This window comes from Xyrauchen texanus, chromosome 3 (assembly GCF_025860055.1).
Source record: "Xyrauchen texanus isolate HMW12.3.18 chromosome 3, RBS_HiC_50CHRs, whole genome shotgun sequence".
In the NCBI taxonomy this organism is placed as follows: domain Eukaryota; kingdom Metazoa; phylum Chordata; class Actinopteri; order Cypriniformes; family Catostomidae; genus Xyrauchen; species Xyrauchen texanus.
Genome location: NC_068278.1, coordinates 26221206 through 26246919, shown reverse-complemented (window position 1 = coordinate 26246919; position 25714 = coordinate 26221206). Strand labels below are relative to the sequence as shown.

The 25714-nt window shown below is 36.0% G+C and overlaps 2 protein-coding genes across 3 annotated transcripts in view; both read left to right on the top strand.

The window, feature by feature from the left end:
• LOC127633288 (zinc finger protein 99-like) overlaps positions 1-25714 on the top strand; it is a 301889-nt gene that overhangs the window by 176115 nt on the left and 100060 nt on the right. The window lies entirely within an intron of this gene.
• LOC127633266 (drebrin-like protein B) overlaps positions 1-25714 on the top strand; it is a 79341-nt gene that overhangs the window by 48371 nt on the left and 5256 nt on the right. The window contains exons 4-14 of one of the 2 annotated variants that reach the window (XM_052112240.1): positions 1955-2029; positions 17682-17819; positions 18005-18082; positions 19734-19885; positions 19963-20017; positions 20164-20238; positions 20856-20961; positions 21505-21990; positions 23333-23758; positions 23997-24109; positions 25610-25661. In XM_052112240.1, coding sequence (XP_051968200.1) covers positions 1955-2029; positions 17682-17819; positions 18005-18082; positions 19734-19885; positions 19963-20017; positions 20164-20238; positions 20856-20961; positions 21505-21990; positions 23333-23758; positions 23997-24109; positions 25610-25661 — 1756 coding nt within the window. Of the gene's footprint in view, positions 1-1954; positions 2030-17681; positions 17820-18004; positions 18083-19733; positions 19886-19962; positions 20018-20163; positions 20239-20855; positions 20962-21504; positions 21991-23332; positions 23759-23993; positions 24110-25609; positions 25662-25714 lie in introns of both variants that reach the window. The other variant, XM_052112232.1, reaches the window with a different exon arrangement.

Genomic DNA, 25714 nt, shown 5'->3' with positions numbered 1-25714 from the left:
GGTCTCAAACCACCAACCCATGAGATAAATTTATACGCACTCTGTGAGTGTTAATAGTTTATCCTCAAACCCGGCCCGCAACATTTTTACATTTCCCTACATTTTGTCCCTAGAAGTTGTCTTAAAGGATTATTAAACTATAGCATGCAGAGTGGTCTGCTAAGTATGAATGAGAGATGAATCATCAACGTCTGTCCATGCATGATGTATAACTGTAGGCTATAACGGCACCAATAACTAAAACTGTTTACTGAGTGCTATTCACTGGCACTCTGCCTCTGCTCAGTCTGCAGCGCCACAGCAAAAGACTCACACCTGTAAGTAATTGTGGTTGTCAATCCCAAACACTGACTGTGACAGATAAAAATAGACCATGATGGAAATTTTACAATTCAGTCCATCAGATATTTGTGAAGCTGACACTTGCATGTCAATGGTAAAAAAGTAAATAGCAAAAAAGTCAGAAAACACCATGAAAAAGAACACGTCAGTCCATTTTAGGAGAGAAATAAACCCTTTGTCTCTATTCACATACTATCCATATTATCTGACAAACAAAAAATACATCAGACAAAGGAGAGCTTCTAAAAAAAAATTTGATCTTCAGGGAAGTTCGCCTGGGAACAGCAGGAGGACTACAAATTTAGCTATCAAACAAAATATGAATATGTCCACTTGAGGTAAATGAGACTTTGTTGTGATGACGTCACAACAGTTTTTTGTTTGTTTTTTTTGCAATAAATTATATATAATTTTTTGTTATACATATATGTATGAACTGTTCAACTGGCCATCAGTAAAGAACACCTCCTGACTAGTGGCCATTGGGCAATTTGAGTTTGAGACATCTGTACTGGTAGATGTAACAAAAGTGTACTGATGTAACATTTTGTGTGCATCAGGAGATACACATTTATTCCTATAAATGTATTGGTTCTATTATGTAAGATATAGATCTATCATAGAACAGAAGGGGTTTGTAAGGGAAGACATATGGCTTTTATGGAAGGGTTTTATGTTGGAAAAGAAGGGTTCTATAATGTAAGATATACAGGTAGTGTTATGGAACAGATACATATAATTATAATATGGAACTGAAGGGCTCTATGATGAAACAGAATGGTTATGTTATGAAATAGAATGGCTCTATGAAAGAGGATAATATATTTATTATTGAACAGGGGTTCTAAAAAAGAAAAGAAGGGTTCAAATAAGAAAGGTACAGATCTATTATAGAGTAGAAGGGTTCTATGATAGAGGATATACAGTAGATCTATTATGGAACAAAATGATTCTATGATTAAACAGAAGGGTTCTATGATGTAATACATAATTCTATTATGGAACTGAAAGGTTCTATGATGAAACAGAATGGTTCTGTTATGTAATAGAATGGCTCTATGATGGAGGATAATAGGGGGGGCTGGTGTTACAGATGAAATAATAATCAGGTAAACAAGGGGGCGGTACAGAACAGAACTGACAGGAAATCAAAAGGCAAGAAAACACACATGGAAACCATGTGCTCACATAAAAGACAACAGAAAACAAGACAAAGAAAATGGCAAGAGCACATAGCAGAAGATCACAGACAAGAACCATGTGCTCACACACAACATGAGACACATGTCATGGGTGTTAGGATCCTGACACCAAAAAACAATAAACAAGTCTGTCTGGGGTGACAGGATCCTGACATCATTATGGAACAGAAGGGTTCTATGATGGAAGATAAACTGTAGATCTATAATGGAACAGAAGTATTCTATGATGGAACAAAAGAGCTCTATGATGGAACAAAAATATACTGGCTTTAAGTATATTCACTTTTTAAATTAAGATTAAGTTAATGCATTTTTCACAAATGTTTTGTGGACCCTTTAGTGCCTCCTTGCTGGCACCCACTTGAAGCTCCCTATTTTAAAGTGCCTTCTCTTCTGACTGCCTCAAACAGGTTGGTGAGAGTGTGGATGAATGCCGCATAACAGAATGTGCCAGCCATGTGCCTGCCGTCAAGACCTTCTTCAAGGTAACAAACAGTCTGTCTCCCCTGACTAGCCGCCCTGCATCTCATCAGCTTTCACATAATAGTGTTTCTGAGTAACTTCTAGGGGGAGGATTTTCATATAATCACAAGGCTGTGTGTATATACAGTGAACAGCAGTTTTACTTACTACTTCAGATAATTCTTCTAACATCCTACAATTGCCCTAACCAGCTTAAACCAGTCCAAGTTGGTTCACTGTTCTTCAACCAGCTAAGAACAGTGAACTAACTTGGACTGGTTTAAGATGGTTAGGTTTAACTGATCTGGTTTAACTGATCTCTCAGCCATGCCAAGCTGGTATTTAGCTGGTCTCGCAGCCTGACTGTCTGACAAGAGCCACACGTGCTTTATGAACTTCTGTTGGCATGACCTTTCTTTTAACCATAAAGCCCACAGGACACACACATTTGTTTCATACTATTAGTATGAACATACTACAAAAGACATTTAATAAACACAATAATATTGACATGAACAAAACTGAGATTAAAATCTCTCTTAAAAAATTACAAGTAAGCTTATACAACAGTGTAAATGTATTCTCTGGGTGAAGACAGCATAAATGAGTATTATATATACACATCACTTGTGAAATTATAGAAATAATATGTTGAAGAGAATATACATTCAGGAGAGGGATATGAGCGCAAAGCTATCATTTGTGTTCCGCAAATGCTTTGGGGTCCTTGAATAACATATAACGTGCGGAGTTGGTGCCTAGGGAGTTGGTGCCCTACGCAGACTGCGTAGTCTGCTTATAGGGAGCGGTGGTACTGAATCAGACAGTATAGCAGTCTCAATATATGATTGTTCTCTTAGGAAAGTTGACATCCGGAGAACATCGACATTTAAAAGGGAAACAATGAAGGCTTGAATCCGAGCACTTACATCCCCTGCCAGTCCTTGGCAAAGGTGCATGCAGAACAATACCAAAACAGTTTTCTTTAAAGTATTACAAAGTTTATTGATGCAGTAATATAAATTAATAATCAATACAATGCAGTCAATAAACTTCTGACTTCCAACTACAAACTAAACAGTAACATGATTAGATATGGTAACAGATAAACCTATAATACATGAGAGGACTGTAGAGGTGTGTGTGTGTGTGTGTGTGTGTGTGTGTGTGTGTGTGTGTGTGTGTGTGTGTGTGTGTGTGTGTGAGGAGAGAAGTAGTGTACAAAATGGCGGGCATGGCTCTTGTGGAGAGTTGACATAGGAGTTGAGATTTCGATCCTTCAGAATTTCACACCTAGGTGAAAAGTGAGCAATGGGATCTGCAGTCTGTTTGGACTCCCTTTGTATGATTTTGGTGCCGTTTTTGTGTTTTATCTGTCTTTGAGTGTTCCTACAGGCCTCAGTCAGAATTTATGACTGTGTGTAGGCCTGACTTTGTCTCCTATCTAAGCACATGAGGCCCGACAATTATATAACCTATAATATAAAAACAAAAAACAAAATTAATAACAAGGATTGTCATCAACTAAACCATAGAAGGAAGCATAATAAAATAAGGAGTTATTATCTTAAATCAACCCCTTCACTTTCTGCAATAACTTACTGCTATTTACAGCCACATTTGGAACCATTCAAAACTGGAGTGAGTAAAATAATGTATTTCACTCTCATCTACACACATTTGTCTCATTCTCGAATACATCCTGTGTTTGTATCGCTCTGGAATGTGCTCTTGTTGGTTTTCTGCTCTCTCTTCTTCTCTCTGTCAAGGAATTTTGCACATAACCATATACAAGATAGAGTATATTGCATGTAAATCTGATAGGGAGTCAAAAACACTACACACACACAGAACTTTTGAATGAAAGCTTTTGTTTACAGTATATAAGATACAGATGATGCAATTATACAGGTCCAGAACAATACTGCCTCGAAAGCGAGAGAGAGAATAAAGAAAGACATATGGAGGTGTAAAGTAATAGTAAAATGTTTGTACGCTGCCATCTGTCATGGTTACCCTGTATACTTCCATTATAAATAACGTAAATGTGTTTTTGTTGCATGCTGATAGAGTGTCAGTTGAATTTAATTAACGTGGATGTGCTTCTCAGCCAGATTCTTTCTATTGATTTCACAGTAATCTGATATCTTAACATACTGGGACACCTTGTTCTGCTTTATATGGCCTTTCTTAACTTACATTGCTGCTGCATTGTTTGTACAAATAGAATTTATCCAAAGAAAAACTCATGTTTTGCCTCTATTTGAATGAATATGTGGAGTATGTAAAAAATGGCTCTCTACACGATTCTGAAACCATAAACTCTCTTAACATGCGTACAAATGCACTCTTCTGTTTTATTCTGTGATTTCCCTCTTATAAATGGTTTCCTTCCTTTTCTAGTATGTGTTAAGTGATGGTTAGCTGCATGGTGCCAGGTCTTATTGTACAGTAGACTCTTCCTCTGTGTCAGACCCTATTGTTCCTTTCAACAACCGAGCAGTGCCACTGACAGACACCACAAAAACATTCAGATAAGTGTAGGAATTAAAGCAAGTAATTTATATGGAAAGAAAAAGAAACAGGAAAGGATGTTTGTAATAGAAAAAGTGTTTTTATTTTCAGCTGTTACGTGATGAGAAACAATCTTAGCTTTTAGGAAGTTTTATGTAGTTTAACTTTCGATGTATGTATGTGTCTCTTGAAGCTGTGTGAGGTTTTATTTACTCTGCCACCAAGACAATGTTGGTTTAACATTTCCATATTTTGTATAGTTGTATGAGATCGTCAAACATTCTTAATGTCTTAGTTTTTATGCCTTATAAAGACATTGCCTGGTCAGCTCCACAGGCATGCCAAGAATGTTGTTTATTCAATTCTCAGTGTTATTCTCTCTCTTTTCAGATACACAACCTTTATGACCTTGCTTTGTGACATTCATCCATAATATGTGTGTATTTGTGTGATAAATGTCAGTATGTGTAAGTTACAGGGTTCCCACGATCCTAAAAAAAAATATAAATATAGAATTTTAATTATACATATGTGTCCAACTGGTCTGTAAAATTCATGAATATTTATGGTCAATTAATAACATTTCCAAAGTCATGGAAAAAATTATGGAAATTTGTTTTAGTTATGTGCTTTTAAATATTACTTTTAGGTAAAGCATGCTCATAAGCCATTGTGATATCATAATTTTTCATATTGTAATATTTTCAATGAATCTTTCAAGCTGGTTCACAATTAGTCTACATGATTCATTAGGGAATCAGTCTGAATTTGAATTCTTAAAAAAAATATATTGTACTCACCAATGATTGGAAAAGACACGGAAATTAATTGATAAAAAAAGCGTGGGAACGTTGTTGATGTTACAAAAGTGTCTATTTTATTTCCATTTGGATTTAAATCTTGTTGGGTGATTTCTATGTTGATTGATGTTTGTTTAAGCACATGAACGATTTTAGGCTACGTCAGGTTGGGAATAAAGTTTTATAGCGTGGGAGAGGCAGGTCCCCAAACCAGAGTGTCAGTTCCCAACTAGAGCAAATACTGTATGGAACGGGACCCTTATCCTGACCCTAATACAGCCATAAAATCAGACAGCCGGAGACAACCTGTCAGATGCATTTACCGTGTACTTGCTCAACACTCATCTGAATGAATTATAACCCTTTCTAAACTCGTTTTGAGGGATCTGCACAATCTCAAACAAGACTTTAATCAATGACAAATGTAAAAACCTTTCTGTGAAAATGTTTCTTATAGGTACAGTAGACACTTCACAGATGAATATTGCTCCTGTTAATTTTCTGTTTTGGGGAAAGAAATATAGACCATTTCAAGGAGGTAAACAATGACAAAGAAATTAGAATGCTACTGTGAATGTCTGGCCCTGAAACATTTCCGGTAGCAGAATTTTTATATCCCAGAACTCTAAAAGTTAAATGACTAACGCATACTTTTAGGCCTATTTTAAGAGCGCTATGCCTTAAGTGCAGCGCTATGCGATACATTGAAGTGCAAGGTGCAAGTACGTCTAGGTGCAAGTACTCTGGCAAAACCACGCATGTAAAGTGCTAATGGGCTGGGTCAAGTGCAATTTAACTCTGAGGTTCTTCTCTGGTTATTGCACCGTTATTGCAATTTTTCATTGACCATTTCTCAAGTTCAGAGGCAGCCGAGGCTCTCAAGAGATACCCATAGTGTCACTACAAGAGACACAATGTTGAGTAGTTTTGACTGTTTACAATAGACAGAATGCATGGAATGACCTCTTCTTATTGTTTGAATTGTGCATGGAATTGAACAATGAAAATATGTTTAATCGGGCTGTCTGTTTATTAAATGTCTTGTAAGATTGTTTATGAGAAAAATTGTTTTTCAATGCTCTTAAAGTTTTTTGGAGATATTAGTTTTTTTTTCATCTGACAGTGATGATATATACATTTAAAATAAATGTTTAGCTGTTTCCATCGCTTTTCGATTGTCCAAGAGAGAAATGGATTACATTAATGCTTGTTTTCTCCTTGCATTCCCGGATGTCATCCTCGAATTTTGCCACCTGAATTTCTCTACCCGTATTCAACAACCTGAATATTTTTTAGATGAATTCACACAAAGTAAATATTTAAAATTAAGAGCAACATTTTTCAATAACATCAAATTACACTCAGTCTATTTTCAAGATCATGAAATCGGATGCTTTTTAAAATTCAAGTTCTGGTGATATAAAAATTAGGCCTACAGATTTTTCTAACTATGCGTACTCTGAACGTGCATTGTGCGCATGCGCCTGGAATTATTTGCACTAATTAGTGAGTCTACAAGGAGGATGCACTCACAGTTTAGCTGTTGCTGTCATGTAGAAGTGCTAGAACAGGGGCCGGGAACCTTTTTTTTTTTATTATTGGTTGATGCATTTTTTCGAAAAATGCACAAACTAATAATTTACTATTTTCAATTGAAGTTTTTCAATAAAATAAAATGTTTATTATGACACTTAAAAAAAAAGTAGACATTTCTAAATTCAAATAGCACTTTAAACGAAAGCAAAATAAGCTATTAAAATAATGAAGTGATCAAAAAATCATATATATATATAACCACCTCCCCAAATCCAAACATTTACCATCTCCAACGGCCTCATTTGCCATCACGCAAGCATCCGTCAACGAGAACATTTGAAAAATTACTAATTGCCTACAAATTAAGAACTAAAGACAATTATACATGTAAAGATAATAATATTCATAATAAATAAGCCTAATAAATTCCCATGTGTTCCTAAAATGTTGCCAAATGTGTGTTCATATCGAATGTTTTTGTATTGAATTTTGGTAATACAGTTAATGCTGCCTAAAGAAAAGAAAACAGAACTCAGTTTTAGTTTCAAGGTGTCTTTTATGATTGAATCACTTTCATCTTTGTTTAATACATGCATACACGCACACACACACACACACACACATATATATATATATATATATATATATATATATATATATATATATATATATATATATATGTATGTATATATGTGTGTGTAAGTACAAGGTGCAAGTGTATACATACACCTATATACATATAATATAGGTGTAACATAGGTAAAAGGGAAAGGAAGAGGCGGTAACCGGTTTGACAATATAAATAAAGTTTAATGATCAATTTAAACAAAAACACACAAACATAAACACATAAAGGGCAGCAGCCCATAGTTCTCTCTCTCTCTCTCTCTCTCTCTCTCTCTCTCTCTCTCTCTCTCTCTCTCTCTCTCGAACTGCCATCTCCAGTCGCCTTTATCTCTCGCTCACCTCATCAGGCTTATTGGGGTCCGGGCGTGCATCATTCTGGCCAGGCCCCGCCCTCCTCTGTGCTACAATAGGGCCTATATATACTGTGCAAAAGATTTAGGCACTTGTTGCATAGTGAGGGTGTCTGCAAAAATAATGCCATAAAAAGTTTTTGTTTATCAATTAACGTCATACAAAGTCCAGTAAGCATAAAAAGAAGCTAAATCAATATTTGGTGTGTGCACATTTGCCTTCAAAACTGCACCAATTCTCCTATGTACAGCCATGGCCAAAAGTATTGGCAACCTCACAATTATTTCCCCAGCAGCAAGGTTGGGATTATTGAATCACTCAATACGTGACTTGCGCAGCTTCTTTCATTATAATGGGGGCAATATATAAGGTTATTGAAATACTTTAAATTAACGAGCCAGCTAGACTATATCCATCAAACGTACAATTAGTTGGCAAAAATGTCATTCACCTTCCAAAATTAAAACTGCTTCTCTTGCGTCCATATGTGTTTGCTTTTTTGGAAATCTAAACACTGTAATTTCCATTATTTCCAGGCATCCAGGGAGTATCCAGCTACCGAATAACATGGTCCACATTTGAATAATGACATTTAATTGCAATTGTGTTAATGTTACTAATGTAAATCATGTTAAAGTCACTATAAATTAATTGCCTCCTACTGTTAGTTTGACAACTAACTGGGAATGTTCAAAAAACAAATAAATCACTTTCTTAAACTGATGAATAGTCCTTGAAATTGTCTATATTCAATGAGTGGTTTAATAGTTTGATTGACATTGCCTAATTAAAACAAAAATCTCAGAAAATCTCTGGCATAAATCAATGATTACTCATGATACAGCAACCAATTTTGTTCCAACCAAATTTGGTCTAATAATGATGTTTTAGCTTGCCAAAGCTATTCAGATTGACCATAGTTAGGTTATAAACCATATTTAATTTCAGGCGAATGAAAACAAGGCTTTTAGGATAGATAGAAAGTCTGTCAGTTTGTTGGCCAACCCAGAAGGCTTCTTCGTCATGGTATTATGTCCCCTAGGATTTAGAGCCCAATAAAGGGAAAGGAAAATGTGAATGTGAAAGATCATAAATCCAGTAGTGATTTATTGGAAGAAGTGATTTGAGGAAGAAGAGCAGCAGGTGTTTTGGATTTAGAGTGACCCCATGGCCCCAAAATTATGAACAAAACAACTTCAAAAGAAAAAAAAAAGAATTACTAACCTGGGAAAGAAAAGAATAATACATTCAAATTAACCTAGCTATACTAACAAAACAGAGTGAACTTTCAAAAATACAGGGCAGGTCACCTCTTCAAAACCAACTGCTTTAGAACATAGTATCATCAAACACTACTGATGAACACCAATACACAGATATCTCTTGTCTCACTAGTGTTTAGAAGGACTAGGGATTGGTCTGGTGGCTAGTAAGGTGCACAGGAAGCACAAGTGGCCCGAATGTGCAACAGCTCGTCTTTGACAGGTGGAAGTGGTGTTTTAGACCTGTTGCAAAGTCAACCAGTCACTGCTAACAGGAGGAGCATTCAATTTTCAAATCAGCAGGAACATACAGACTCACGATAGAAAGCAAGACAAACACACACATATACTCAGATGACAGAATGATAGATAGAAAAAACTATTAATTTGCATACATCGTAACACATAGGTTCCCTCAAGAATTTGTATGGGTTTTAGCACAAAATACTTTCCCACTGAGAAATGTTTTTTTTATTAATTTAATTATTTTAGAAAGATGTATTTTCAATGTTTTGCTGGCTGAACGGTCAACACTAATGTACAGAATAGTACAACTGATTGAACACAGCCTTGTTTACATTTGCCTCAAATTAAATTTTGCGTCTACATTGACAGCTGAACCAAATGTTAAACCTACCTCATTTATAACAGTGTAGTTTCTGAGGTCTGCCTTCAGAGTATCAGTAACAAGATGAGCAACAGAGTATGAGCCACAATGAAGTGTAAATTCCTCCTAGCCACTCCTCACCACTTTCTCTCTTCATCACTCCCTTTTGTTATTGTCTATTTGTGACGAGTCTGTGCTAGTAAGGGATCTGTCATGTCTGTCAGACTGACTGATCTTTGGTGTTTCCAAAAAATTCTGCAAGAGCTGTTTGCCTTTAAAAAAATATGTGAAATTAAGTTATTAAGTTGTGTAATGTTTAATTTGCATTAGTCATATCTCAATATGCCCTCATGAACATGCTTTCAGGTATAATACACAAATAACACTCTACAGCAGTGTTTCTTAACCAGTTTTTGCAGTTGGACCCAGTTATTAGATTGGACATCAAGTGGCAACACAACACAGTACCAAAAGTGTTTATAGTACAAAAGTCAACAAACATGTCCTAAAATCAAACATTGAAATGTATTAAAATGTACATGAACTGCAAAATGATTAACATGACATTTTGTAAATGCATAGACAACAGTGGGATTTACCAGCCTAACACATGGAACAAATTCTGGGCTCATTATTATATTCATATTATCCAATTATTACCAATTGATGAAGGGCGAAAGATTAATTTGCGCTGAATCAATATTGAACACAGTCTTTGATGTCAACAACAAAAGATATGAAAAGTTTTTGTTTTATCACCTGTGGTATGCAACCTTATCAGAACAGATCTGTGATGCATTTTCAATTCACAACTCACCAGTTTCAAACCACTGCACTACACTATAACATTTGTTCTGTAGACTATCTTTGTTAACACTCTGGGGTCAACGGAAGCGCCAGCGTGTTCTGCTGGATATTTTCGTCATTACAACGGAAACATTTTGGGTATACAGATAAGTGTAAGACATCATTAGAACCTATAAAGGGTCTACTTTTATTTGTGTACACTCACAATAACAACAAAATCTTGTGCTTTTGTAAAATAAAGAAAATAAAAAGGGTGAGCTTTTAGCTGTCTCTGTGTTCACAAGCATGTATCTGAAACACGTCACAAAAATGAACTGAAACTCTGCAAATACTTATCACACAAACATGAAACATATGTCTAAAGAAAGCTTAAAATGTCTACTTTTAAATAAAACAATTCAAATTTAAAACTTAAAAATGTAAAATATTCTCCTGCAATGTAATCTGTATAAAACAAAGTGATGTACAGTTTCTTCTGGCTCAACTCATTAAAGCTAATGTGATCACACCCACCAGCAGAGCGCACCATTCATACGCTAATGTGCTGAGTCGATCAATGCAAATGGTAAACGACGGTGAGGTTTAATGTAAACACAACACAACTCAACTTTTCTGCGTGTTTGTAACAATACACAGGCGATCAAACTCCTGGATATTAAGGAAGAGTTAACATTTTCCTCAGAAGAAGAGCGGGACTCCGATGAACATTTGTATTTTGAAGAGAGACTTGATCCAGCCGAGGATACAATTTCGGACGAGTAAGTCATTTAGTTGTCATTAGTTGACATGCTATTTTATATAAACGTACATATTTTACTAGTGGGACTGTTTCCAGACTTGCCAGTCAGGATTCATAGTATTGAAATTTGAAATATGTCCTAATAGGCAAGTTTTAGTTCCATTTAAATGTTGTTTTGGCTAAAGCAGGTATTTAAATTGTATGCTGTATGATATAAATATGATATGTAACATGATATAAAAAATAATATGAATGTTTAGATTACATTTTATCTAGTGTTTAAAATGCCTCATTATCATCAAAGCTTGTGCTTGCAAATATGTGTTCAGGTTAAATGAGTAAAATACACTTTAAATATGCCCATATTAGCATATTATAATGATTTCTGAAGGATCATGTGACACTGAAGACTGCAGTAATGATGCTGAAAATTCAGCTTTGATCACAAATTGCCGTTTACAATATATTCAAATATAAAACTGTTCTTTTAAATTGTAAAAAGAGTTCACACAATGTTTTTACTGTATTTTGGATCAAATAAATCCAGTCTTCGTGAGCAGAAGATACTTTTTTAGTGTAGGTATAAAATTAAGTAAAGTCTTTATGTAAAGAAAATGTACAGTCAGATTACTTCTTTTAACTTAAAACTTGATTTTGATCATTAAGTCTCCTCACATTCATTCTCTATCCCTCATTGATAGGCCCAGAGGAGGCGTCTTTTGTCTCTTCAGGTGTAAATTACCTCAATATTCATGATCATTCACGTCTCCTCGCATATTACCTTTCAACACTAAAATTGTCTTACAAAAGTTCAATTACTATATTGTTTTGTATGAATGCGTGATCAGGATGATTTTCACATCATTTTGTATCAAAAATTCTAGGCTACAAAATCCAATTCTCAAAAGGCTTGTGGACAAATGTTTAGTATCTGTTATATGGCCTTATTTCAGTGACTTAAAATTTTGTTTTTTCAAAAACCATGCATAAATGTTATTTTCTCAAAAATACAAACATGTACACATATGTTGCTCACATATTATTGTAGCACAGTTTGTGCTGAATACAGTGTTATCAGACTTTAGCCATTAATATGTTTTTAAGCAACTGAAAAAAGCACAAATGTCAAGGCATGTCAAAACTTCTCCAGGGCTCAAAACACCCTCAGACCCCAGAGGGTTAAAACTAATTTATCAACAGCATTATACATTACATGTGTTTGATAGAAGCCTAAACTGTAAGCAACAGTATGTAGGCATGTAGTCAGTAGGTGTGTGTGAGAGAGAATCTGCCCTCAATGCCTTTAATACTGTTATCACCACTAAAGCCCAGGGCTAACTGTATGTCAAGGGCTTCATCTAAAGCAAGTAATAACAGATAGTTAAGTCATTTAACTCCTCCCAAGCAGAAAGAGGGAGAAAAGAAGGTAGGTGAAAATCACCCCTGGTTTTAGCCTAATGTGCTGTAGATAAAGTAATTTCAGTCACAGAAAAAGCAATGAGATGTAAACAAATTGGTCCTGACATGTTCAACTTCTTGTGCATTTCAGAGAAATGTGAAAAGAGGCCTGTACTTCATGTAATCCATTTTAAAGCTGTGGGTTTTGTTGGGTTTGAGCCCAATTCAACACTCACTGGGCCCTCTGTCACTTCCACTGGCTCTGTCTCATTCCTTTACTACTCCCTTCTCTCCCACAAACCAGATCACTCTGTCTTCTACATAGATTTGGTTAGTGGTCTTAGGGAATTTGTGGAGCAGAGATTAACCCTAGGATTCTATACTAATTAATAAACTGTAAATTCTCACTGGATCACTGGAGCTGTAGATGGATTCTGATGACATGAAAATGCCTTATAAGGGAAATTGTAGTATGCTGACTGTGTTGTTGTTGTTATTGGACCTATACATTCTTATATCCAACCTCTAATGTACAATGGAAAATGATACAGACCCTTAGCCGGTTCTCTCATTATATGCAGTTACAGATCTTACATTGAAATTTAGCTCTCTTGTTTTTTTTATTTCGAAGCACTGTTAAAAATTCTTCTATTTAAATGGGAGCCTTAAGTGTATTCCTACTTGGAGCCAGGGCTATCAACTGGTAAGCCGGGGCCTGTAGCCTCAGAATCTTGAGCCACGAGACCAAAATCGAACTGCGATCCCACCATTGGACCAATATCCCCGGGGTGCTGCTATCTGTTATCTAGTTATCTAGAATTTCGACTTTATATCACATTTAAACATTAGCTAGTTAGCGAGATAAGTTAACGTTGACAACTCCCGAGTGGTTCACCACTAACAGTGGGACGATGTCCAAGCACATCGTCCTTGATCTCGAACCATAGAAAGTTCTTCCTTTGAGCACCGCTTTGTCCATTTTGCATCTTAACAGATTTGTATTGTTCCTACAATCATTTTTTTTTTCCTGAACCTTTACCACTGTGCGCCGGATAAACAATTGGGCAAGTTCAGCGATCATGGTGCTGACCCTCTGACCTGACTCAGCAAAACTTTGACATTGACCCAGCCTCAATCCCCAGTTGGCTTTGTTTGGCTCAAGGTAATCGGCGGGCCAATGGCCATTGACCGTTGGTCCCCAGGAAGCCCAGAGGAGGCAAGATGAAGCCACAGAAGTGACAGTGGTATGCAACTGGCCCTGGCATACACTAGCACGTCCTCATTTGGCCCGATATTTGAAACTTGGCTATTATTGTCTTCAACAAATTTGAATATATGAACTTAAAATTTATAAAAAATTAATTACTTTAAACACACAAAACTTTACAATTAATTATTGTATTTTTTTTTTAATTTTTTACAATTAATTACCAATAAAAAAACTATACAAATGAACAATAAATGACTATTAATAACAATAAATTATATATATATATATATATATATATATATATATATATATATATATATATATATATATATATTTACAGTGGCATGCAAAATTTCTGTTACTGTGAATATTTAAGTGAGTACAAGATGAACTGATCTCCAAAAGGCTTAAAGTTAAAGATGAAACATTCTTTTCAAAATTTTAAGCAATACTATATTACTGTATTATTTTTATTTTGTACAATTTTAGAGTGAAAAAAGGAAACGAGCATCTTTCACAAGTTTGGGCACCCCAAGAGATTTGAGCTCACAGATAACTTTTACCAAGATCTCAGATCTTAATTAGCTTGTTAAGGCTATGGCTTGCTCACAATCATCATTTGAAAAGGCCAGGTGATGCAAATTTCAAAGCTTTATACTAGAGATGCACCGATTGCAATTTTCTTGGCCGATTTTGATTTCCGATTTTTTGCAAGTGTGACCTTCCGATACCGATTTTTTCCGATTTTCTTTCTAAGAACTATTATTGACCACATATACAAACAAAATCTATCTTTCTTCAATGCAACATTTTATTTTCATAATAAAATAAATTATTAAACATTACAATTTCCCCCAAACTGCACTAAGTTACAGGATCTTCTCTCACTTAAACAACTCTCAAAACAAAGTGCTCTGAGACTAGAAAGAGGTAGAAATAACAATTAACTGCAAATAAGTTGCTTTATGTAACATGTCATTTTCCACTATTTTTATAAATGGACCTTTTTCTCTTTATTACTCGTCTAACAAAACAATTCCAAAGATCTGAAAAACTGAAGTGTCCAATTCACTCAACTTACGTTGAGCGAACTTACCTGTCAACACTCACGTTTTTCCCGGGAGTCTCCCGTTTTGTTATTTTCCCCAAAAAACTCCCGTAATTTGTATGGCCCAAACCACTTTATATGAATAATCACATCAATATGTTATTCCAAGGTGTCCAGTTGCCAGATCTTGAATGAAACGCATCCTACTCACACAATCGATACATCATACACATTACAAATAATTTATGACCACAATCTGGCAACCTACAACCCATTTGCGCTGTTGATATCTGCGCAGGCAGTAGACGCGGGATGTTAAATCAAGCATCACTGGTAGATGGGAGGAGAAGAATCAGCTGGTGCTCTGGCGAAAAAACTAAATATACATGTACATTTAACAACAGCTGGATGGAAGAATTTAATTTCATATCCCGAAGCCATATCGACAATGCCCACGCCTTTTGCAATGTGTGTCGCACTGATTTTAATATCGGACACGGTGGGAAAAATTCCGTTAAATCACAACGGCACAATTTCTATAGTATTTAGCCTGCCTCTGCCATCCAGCACCCCACTTCCCCTCTCCCGGATTTGTGTACCCAAATGTTGACAGATAACAGGCTGCGTGTGTGACATGACACGAGATTAAACAACTCGGGCAACGCGACGTCGGAAAGTACCTCCTACTCTGTATCGAGGAAATGTATCAGATTTCTGATACCTCTGTCCTCAACTATGGAGAACAGCTGGTCATCCAGGGCCATGAATTCCATAATTTTCCTCATAATTGCTTTGGTATTTTCGTTGCTCATACCAAGGAATGATAGGAGAGGCTGCTGACTTGTGGCTGGCTCTGAGCTCTGGCTAGCTTTAGCCGCTTTCACTTTTTAGCTTCTTTTTTAAAATCATTGTAGCCAATCACAGACATATCCGATGAGCGCGTGAACACAACGGCCAATCAGAGGAGTTTACGATTCCACTCAACAGCGCTCAAAGCATCACATTTTTCAATGTCAGTACCGACTTGGTACCGAAGTCGGTACTTTTGACAACACTACTTACAATTATTACACATTTCGAACTTTCTGTATTCTTCACTTACACAGTGAAGATCTTCCACGCCAATGACATGTTTACGTGCGGCTGTGACGTTATTGCCTGCGCCGCTGGCAACAAAACGGACCGTCTTGGAATCGGTAAGACGTGAGGCTGACCGGCCAATCACTGGTCCGGGCCGAGCATGCGGAAAATCGGCTAATTCCGGTCCCTGGCCAGTCGATCGGTGCATCTCTACTTTATACATACTCTGTATGTATGTATACATACTCTATACAAATCTTGTCCCAACAATCAGCAGCCATGAGCTCCACTAAGTAGCTGCCTTGCACTCTGAAAATTACAATAATTGATGCCCACAAAGCAGGAGATAGCAAAGCGTATAGGCTATAAGAAGATAGCAAAGCGTTTTTATGTAGCCGTTTCCTCAGTTCATTATGTAATTAAGAAATGACAGTTAACAGGAACAGTGGAGTTCACATTGAGGTCTTCAATTTCTTTTCTCGCTTAGCTATTCACAGCAACAGCAATTTTGATCAGGGGTGCCCAAACTTATGCATGCCACTGTATATATATATATATAAAAACCTTTCTTTGTGGACCCCCCCTGTTGGCTCAGAGGCCCTAAGAGGTTGCTTATACTGCTTGTAGTTAGAAAGGCCATGAGTCCCTGTGTCACAATAGGTCAGAGTTTACACAGACAATCAGTACCCAACAACAGTGACACAATTTTGTACGAAGTTTTAAATGTTTTCTAACATAAAACAATGTCCCATTAATTCAAATAATTAGAATTTTGTTTATTTGGGGGGGGGGTCATGGTCAAAATTGAAATATACTGTAGAACTTGTAAATCAGTACAATGAGAGAAGGCTGATAGTCACAATATTGATATCAATATCAAAGTCGATTAAAAATCGCAGTTACAATCAGGCACTTTCAATGGAAGTAAATGTGCAATGCAACAAATATTTAAACACACAATGTTTCAAAAGCATAGCCACAAGATTTAAAAATTATACAGTTAACATGAGACTAGTGTGATTGAATCATTTACTAACCTTATCTGTGTTAAGTTATTTCCAATATTCCAACCACAGTGCTTCTTAAGATTTAAGGTTTAAAACATGTTTCTGTTACATTTCTACAGCCAATGCAAATAAATTAGTTTCAAGCATGAGACGTGATAAGCATATATAACAGTTATTATGACTTCTTCCAAACTGTCTTGAGCAGATTCTAATACAGGCTTTCTGTTGTAGCTCAGCTGATAGTGTATGGTGCAAAAAACACCAAGGTCATGGGTTCAATTCCCAAGGACCACATATATAGAAATACAGTAGGATAAAATGTCGCTTTAATGCATTGATGAAAAGTGTTTGCTAATGTTTATACATATAAAATCTACTGTATTATATGACTTTAAAATATTCAAAATCCATTGCTATTGCATAACTCTAGAATATGATTTGTATGTGTGTGTGTGTGTCAAGTTATTGACTCTGAGATTGTGTCTTATCATTAAAAAAACTGTATATTTGGTGTACTTAGAAAGCTGTATAAAAGGCATTTCAAACACATTTTTCTTTTAAAATCAGTTCAAAACTATACTCAATCTTTAACCAATAAAACAGCATACACAGCAAACCTATCTAAAAGATTCCTTGTTGCAAAGTGTGGTCAGCATTTTTTTTATCTCTCAATGTTTCTGTCTTTACAGGAGGCTCAATTATTTATAACAGCCTCACAGCAAGATGAGTTGACGGAGGAGAAGATTATGGCTGCTTTGGAAAAAATTCGACCACCAATGGAGAGACTGAGGAGATCCTCAAAAGCAATGCAGCAGGAGGAGACTGTGGTGAGTTACCTCAAAAATACCACATAATTGGCTGTGTTAAAGAACTTCATTCAAATGTCAAATCAGTGGTCTTTTTCAGGGTATAATTTTGTGATACACATTGGGGAGATGTCTAATTTTCTATAATGGACATTTTGGGTCATTTTTTCTTTTTTGTTGTTTCGTTTTCTATGCCACACCCACAGGGCACTAACTACAGGAAGACAAATGCTGCCATGGAGATAAGACGGATTAACAGAGACACCTTCTGGGCACGTGCAGAGGTACAGCTATGTTTAGAGCTGGACAGCAATTACTTTCTCCTAATACACATGTCATTTCCCAGATTGTTGGTTTTTAGCCATTTTCAAGATATAATGAGTGAAATCTTAAAGGGGTCATGAAGTGCTATTTTTATCATTTTACTATCCTCCCTGAGGTCCAATGATAATGTTATAAAAGTTTGTTTGCACAAATACAGTCACAATTTAGTAATATATTATCATTTCTAACCCTGTTTTTTGGCCCTCTGTCTGAAATGCTCAGTTTTGGCTAAAGCGCCTCCTTAAAACTTCAACGTAAACGCCCACTGTCCTGATTGGCTAACATCATGCAACCCCTCAAATACAGCAAACTCAATCAAAAGACAATGAACAAGCCCCTCAACAACATTATAAAACAAAATTGCAGGGTTTACACATAACACATATCCAACACATTGCATCCGTATATATTAAACTGTTCATCTCAAGCACAACTGTTAACACTCAGTACCATAATCTATCAAACAGACATGCCATTTGAAATATTCATGAATGAAATGGTTTACTTATGTTTTTTAAGTGTTTTTAACTGTTCATCCTCCAAAAACATTTCCTTTGCAAAGCTTGAATCATATTATGACAACAATATTGGGCGAAAACCACGCTGACATAAATTGAAAAACAAAAACAACACGCATAATCCAGAGCGGTGAAACTAGATGCACACACATACTAAAGGCGCACTGAGGTGCACATCACTGGAAACACAACAAAACAGTCAAATACGTCCATCTTAGTACATGTTTACATACAACAATTAAAAATAGCGAAGATGCGTGAAAGAACCCATCCATTATGCGTTTGTGCTCAAAATAACGAGAGGTAGCAGCTGAAAGAGACAAATGCTTCTCACTTTCAAAGTTGTAACTTGACACTGCTACTTTTAAAAGCGGCGAGATACATAGCAGCGGTAAATGAGTCTGTGCACTTCATGTTTATATACAAAATAATAAAACATTTAATAAATACAAATGAGCAATGTGTCATGACCTCACGAACAGACATATTTCAAAATGACACGTTTCAGCAAGGTGGCAACTATAAATGCTCTTTTTAGACTGAGGAGGAAATTTTGAGTTCTGAAATTTACAGAATGATTTTTTGGTACAGTTACCTCTTATATGTCTAAATATCAAGGCAAATGTTATTCTCCATTTCATGACCCTTTAAAACATAATGAATAAAAGCCACGAAATACTACATTTATAGTCAGCCAGTGGGTCATTATAGCAAAAAATAAACCCCCAACAGAATGATCAAGATTTACAGTTTAGTAGGCTAAAGGGGTGTATTTTGTGATAATGGCCAGCCTGAATGCACATTATCCTGCTTATTAAATGGCTTCTTACCAAGTAAATAAAGAATGGACATGAAACATTGAATTTAGTTTTTTTATTTTATTTTATTATGTTAAAAGTGAGGCCGTAGGATTAGCAGTCCTTATACAAAAATATTTTACCTCAGAATGCTGCGATTCACCAGTCAGAATAAAGTATTCCAGAGATAACCTATGATAATATACTGTATGTCAGATAATTTAAAAAAAATGGCAAAATATTGCAAAATATTAATAGTGCTTGCATATGTCTAGTAAACATAATATGTGTGTTAGCGTGAGGAAGAGGAACGAAAAGAGGAGGAACGTCGGAGGGCTGTAGAAGACAGACGGCGCTGGGAGAGAGAAAGAGTTTTCCAGGAAAAAAAAGAGGCTGAAGAAAGAGACCGAAAGATGAATGAAAAGCTACAGATGATTGAAGAGCAAAGGTTTGTTCTGTACACTAGATAAAAGAGGCCCTTCACTCTGTGGGGGGATAAATTCAACATTACTTTTCTATTAACAGGAGAATTCAGGCTCGGATTGATGAAGAGACTAGAAAAGAGGAGAAAGTGAGATGGGTGAGTGTTTAATGAGTGTATGTTATGCTACTGAGCTTTTAAAATCTTGTTGTTCACTTTTTAACATTTTAATTTACTAGCACAGTGAAATGATTAAATGCATTCATATACTGTTATGATATTGGGGTTCTTTGTGTAATTTACAGGAGCATCAGCAGAGAAAGCATGAGGATGACATGAGGGCGCGACTCAGACACAGCGAATCCATAGAGAAAGCAGCAGTAAATTTATCCACTTTTTAAATTAATCAGATTAAATACCGCATGAAATGTCTTTACAAGCACAGTTTTCTGTCTTGTGTTGATGGAAATTTGGGTGGGACACATCCTTTTAAAAAAAATTTTTTTATAGCTAATAGGCTTTCTTACAGCGAGAGAAAGTCTGTAAAATTGTAATGCATGTATCAGCTAAAAGTTAAAAGTAACATTAACCAATGTTAACTAATACAACTTTTGATTTATATTAACATTAACTTGGATTAATAAATGCAAGTGTTGTTCATTGTTAGTTCATGTTAACTAATGTTAAATCCGTACAGAAATCCTTGGATTAAATCTTTATAGTCTTAATGTAAATTAAAAGTATAGTTACTAAATGTATTAACTGCACTTGTGTACATACTATGTAATTACTCTGCTGTCTGCTTTTCGAAACTTGATTGTTGTGGTCAGTGACATTTCTGGTTTCACACATTTTCTGTTGGCTCTTCTGGGTTGCCTTTGCCTTTAACTCCTGCTATAATTTACTTTAATACTAGTGACATTCACTACTATTCCTTAATCGTTTATAGATAAATTGTGGCTTCATTGAAAAATCACAAGCTTCTTTTGTCCATTAGGAGGCAGCAGCACTTGTTTCTCAGGGCACCATTAATGCAAGAGAGTTTTTCAGGCAGCTATCTGCCTCCTCACAAAACTCCTCAAGCCCTGGATCTCCACGCTCAGGTAAACATGGCCTTCAGAGATTCACAGCACATCTAATCAGCTTACAGGCATCAGCTTACAGTGTTAATTATAGTGGTTGAATGAAATAGGATTTTGGCTTATGCGATACAATCTAGAGAGCAGAGTAGCCAATATCATGGCAATATTTATAAAACAGTTAAGAATTGCAAATAAGCTTAATTAAATATTTTAAAATACATTTTAAAATTGCAGAATTATATTTAGCTGAATAATGTTTATAATTAAGCTGATTTAATTTAACATTTGCTGAATCATTTTTCTAATTGATTTGAATTATTTTTAATAATTGCTGAATCAGACCATTTAATGACAGCAAATAAGATTCATTATTAAGAATTAAACATGCATTTTAATATTTTGAATTATACAATTTATTGATTGCAAGGTATACACAAACACCTCTTTTATTAATCAGAATTGGGCCAAGTGGGCACAGTGATACCCAAATATTGCCTGATTAATCAGCTTTGGCCGAAAAACTGTATTGTAGTTATTGTAGTTCTTTTTTGTTCTGGTCCTCAGTCAAATCACCATTCCGTCGCTATCAGCGCAGTTTGACGGACACGGCTTTCATCTTTGAGAGGGCCAACTCCATTTCTGGTCCCACTTCCCCTCTCATCCCCACTGTTAAGTCTCCCTTCTGCCGCACCTCATCCACATCCTTCAAATGTCCTGCATCCCCACTCAGTCCACCCTACCGTACAATCCCCTCACCACAGCACACTCAAACATCTGCAACATCTCCTCCCACATCACCCATTCAGCGCTCTATCTCACCAGTGTCATCTTTAACCAGTCTGCATGTCTTTAAACCACCTCCACCCCAGTCACCACCTAGCCGTCCACCTCTTCAAGCCCAAGATTCAGCTTTCTCTGCATCTCCAAAGCTGCTGGGCAGTCAAGATAAGTCTGAGACATTCACATATGACATTACCAGGAAAGAACTTGCTAATGCACCAGAACTTCCTCCAGTTCCACTCTCTGATGACACTCTGATGGACGATAAGGGTGAGTTCACTGAATTCACTCCGGTTTTTGTGTAGTGTAACAACAATGAATGGTCCAAAGTAGGGGGCTTCAACAGTGGTTGAAAAATCTTGTGAAAATTGTTAATTACATTTTGTGAAATGTAAATAAAATATTGAATTAACTTCAACCAAAGCTAAAGTTTGGCTTTGAATTTTAAAGTTCATTTTACCTCCTGCATTAAAAGTCATGCTAGGAACGTTCCGGGTTCATTACAAGTTAAGCTCAATTGACAGCATTTGTGGCATAATGTTGATTACCACAACAAGCTCGCCCCTTGTTTTTTAAAATATATATTAAAATATACATAAAATATACAAGTTACAGATTGGCACTCACAATTGAAGTGAATGGGGCCATTCAATAAAAATTTTTGTTAATTTGCAAAAGTTTTTTGTTAATAAATGAGTGACAGCACAAAATAATTTTGAGTGGCAATCAACATTATGCCACAAATGTTGTCAATTGAACTTAACTTTTATTGAGCCCAAAACATTCCTTTAAAATTGAAGTGTACAGAATTGGAAAAAATAAATATTGCTTTCAAAATGGTTTTCTGAATACTTCCTCCATCTGCAATTTCATAACACTAATCGAGTGAATGTTGCTGTGTCAGTTTGGAAGAGCCAAAGACGTACAGTGTTTACACTTTTTTGGGAAAACCAACCTAAAAATAGTTTACTATTAGTTACCTCTGCGTATTAAGCGGGGATAAAAGAAAGTATTTTAACATAAAAAACATTACACATTAGCTTTAATTACAATTCAAATGTAAATAGAGGAATATGATTTTAATAGCTTTGCAATATAAGCATTACAATATATGTAAATACATTAATATGGGACTATTATTAGCTAAATGCAACTTATTATTTTTAATAATAATTATTATTATTATTAAGATTAAGATTCAACTTTATTGTCATTGTGCAGAGTACAGGTATAGAGCCAATGAAATGCAGTTTTTTTTTGCATATCCCAACTAAGCTGGGGTCAGAGCGCAGGGTCAGCCATGAAACAGCACCCCTGGAGCAGATAGGGTAAAGGGCCTTGCTCAAGGGCCCAACAGTGGTATTCTGGCGGTGCTGGGGCCTGAACCCCCGAACTTTCAGTCAGTAACCCAGAGCCTTAACCGCTGTCCCACCACTGGCCCTATTATTATCATCATTACAGGCTAAATGCGATTTTATACAATAGGTAACAGGGGGTCCCATGTCTTTATCCATCAAGGGGTATCTTGTTTGAAAAGATTGAAATCCCATGGTTTAAAGTTTTTTTTTTGCTTTGAGTGTAGATTGACTCTTATTCTTAACATCTCTCTCAGAGCTTGTAACTGGCTCCCGAATGCTGTGTGAACTAAAGTCAGACGCGTACCTCACTGCCAAGACTGTGCTGGTTGAAGTAGACGAAGAAGAGGGGGAGGAACCAGGGAAACTTTCAACCACCTTATCTTCAGATAACAAGATCACCACACATTTTGAAGATGAAGTGAAAACAGTAGAAGAACAATTGGAGACTGTGGATGAGAATAGTGGCATTAGCCCCCTGGAGAAGGTTGAGGAGCAAGAGCTGGAACCAGAGTTAGAGTCTGAGGAGGAACTAGGCTCTGAGGAGCAGCCTGCTGTAGAATCTGAGGAATTCCTTCCAGATGTGGCGCAGTCAGGACCTGAGCCAGGTAGAACTGTAGTACCAACCTTAGAAGAGGACTTGGAAGATGATGAGATTGACGAAGACCTACCAGAAAACCAAGGTGATAGAAACACTTAGGCAGAATATGAGATACAGAATGTTTGAGTTTGGGTGTGATTGGCATGTTTCTATTATTATGTACCCAGAGTTGTTTGTGAACACATCAGAGCATGATCTGTTTACTGAAGATGAATCAGAATGTGGCAGACCAGTGAATGGTACATGTTTTCAGTGGTAGTTATAAAGTTTTGTTGTCTCATTTGTGATGAGCTTTTACTTATGTTTTTGGTTTTAAGAAGAGGATGTTGATGTATCTGAGCATAGCACACCTGAGAGGTACTGTTACACAGTTAATCATGAAGAGGAAGATGATGATGAAATCCAGACAGAGCTGGTGACCGAGAATGGCGAGGTAACAACAAAACCAGACATCATAACTCACAAAAAAGTTAATTCAGTGCAATTAATTATATGAAAAATGAATGCTTTAAAAAAAGACTATTAATCATGCCCCCAACTGTACATACATTTTGTCAGTTTAGAGTTTGATTCTAAATCTTAACTAAAGAGCGCCAGTGGGAATTGCTTTACACCCAAGCAGCACCGCTTGCATGCATGTTTTGTTTGACTGTGAAACCAAATAAAACATTGACATCTAAAGTCACTTTTTGTATCAATGATTTACTTGTCTGCAACAGTAATGTAATGTATTAGAATTATCAGAATTATTAAACCGTATTTATTATATACAGTGGCAAGTAAAAGTATGTGAACCATTTGGAATTAGCTGATATTCTGCATTAATTGTTCATAAAATGTAAACTCATCTTCATCAAAGTCACAAGTATAGACAAACACAATGTGTTTATGACAACAACAGACAAACAATTCTAATCTTTCATGTCTTTATTGAACACATCCCATTAAACATTCACAGTGCTGTAGAAAAAGAACCCCTAGGCTAATGATGTCAACAAAAGTTAATTACAGTCAGGAATTGGCAAACCTGGCATACAATTAATGAACTGAGATTGGAGGTGTGGGTTAGAGCTACTTTGACTTTTGATTTTGTTATTCACAAGAAGCATCTGCTGGTGTGGAACATGCTAAATTAATTATTGCTTTGCATAAGTCTGTAAATGGTTACAAAGTTATCTCGAAGAGCTTAGATAGTGTGTCTTAGGTATTGTAGCTACTCTCCCTAAAAGTGGTCGTCAAGCCAAGAAAACTCAAAGGGCACACCACAGAATGCTCAATGAGGTAAAAAAAAAAAAAGAACCCTAGAGTTACAGCTTAAGACTTGAAGGAATCATTGGAACTGGTTACATTGGAACATCTCTGTTCAAACTATACGGAAAACATTAAACAGGTAATGACCTCAAGAGAGCCGTTATCACCAGACATGCTAAGAATATGGCTGAGCTGAAGCAGTTCTGTAAGGAAGAATGGTCCAAAATTCCTTCTGAATGTTGTGCAGGTTTAATCCGCAGCTACCAGAAATGCTAGGTTGACATTATTGCTGCCAAAAGAGGATCGACCAGTTATTAAATCCAGGGGTTCACTTACTTTTTCTACAGTGATCTGAATGTTTAATAGCATATGTTCAATAAAGACATTAATTATTATAATTGTTTGTGTGTTGTTAGATTAAGCACATTGTGTTTGTCTATCACATTTTATGACCAAGTAAAGCAGAAAACCAGCTAATTCCAAAGGGTTCACATACTTTTTCTTGCCACAGTACATTCATAATTATTTTGATTATTATATATTGAATTATTGTTAATTTCGGCAACTGTTTATTTGTGATTAATTTGATTCATTAATCAATTGACAGCCCTAATTAAAATTCTTAATGTAATAAAATATTTAATTAATGCAACTGAAGTTTTTGTTCTCCTTTGTACCTTAGTCATCACCAGATAGACTTCTTCGTGTAAGAGCTTTGTATGACTACCAAGCAGGTTAGTGTTGCTGTCTTAAACAATACATCATTTATTGTTAATGTCATACACAC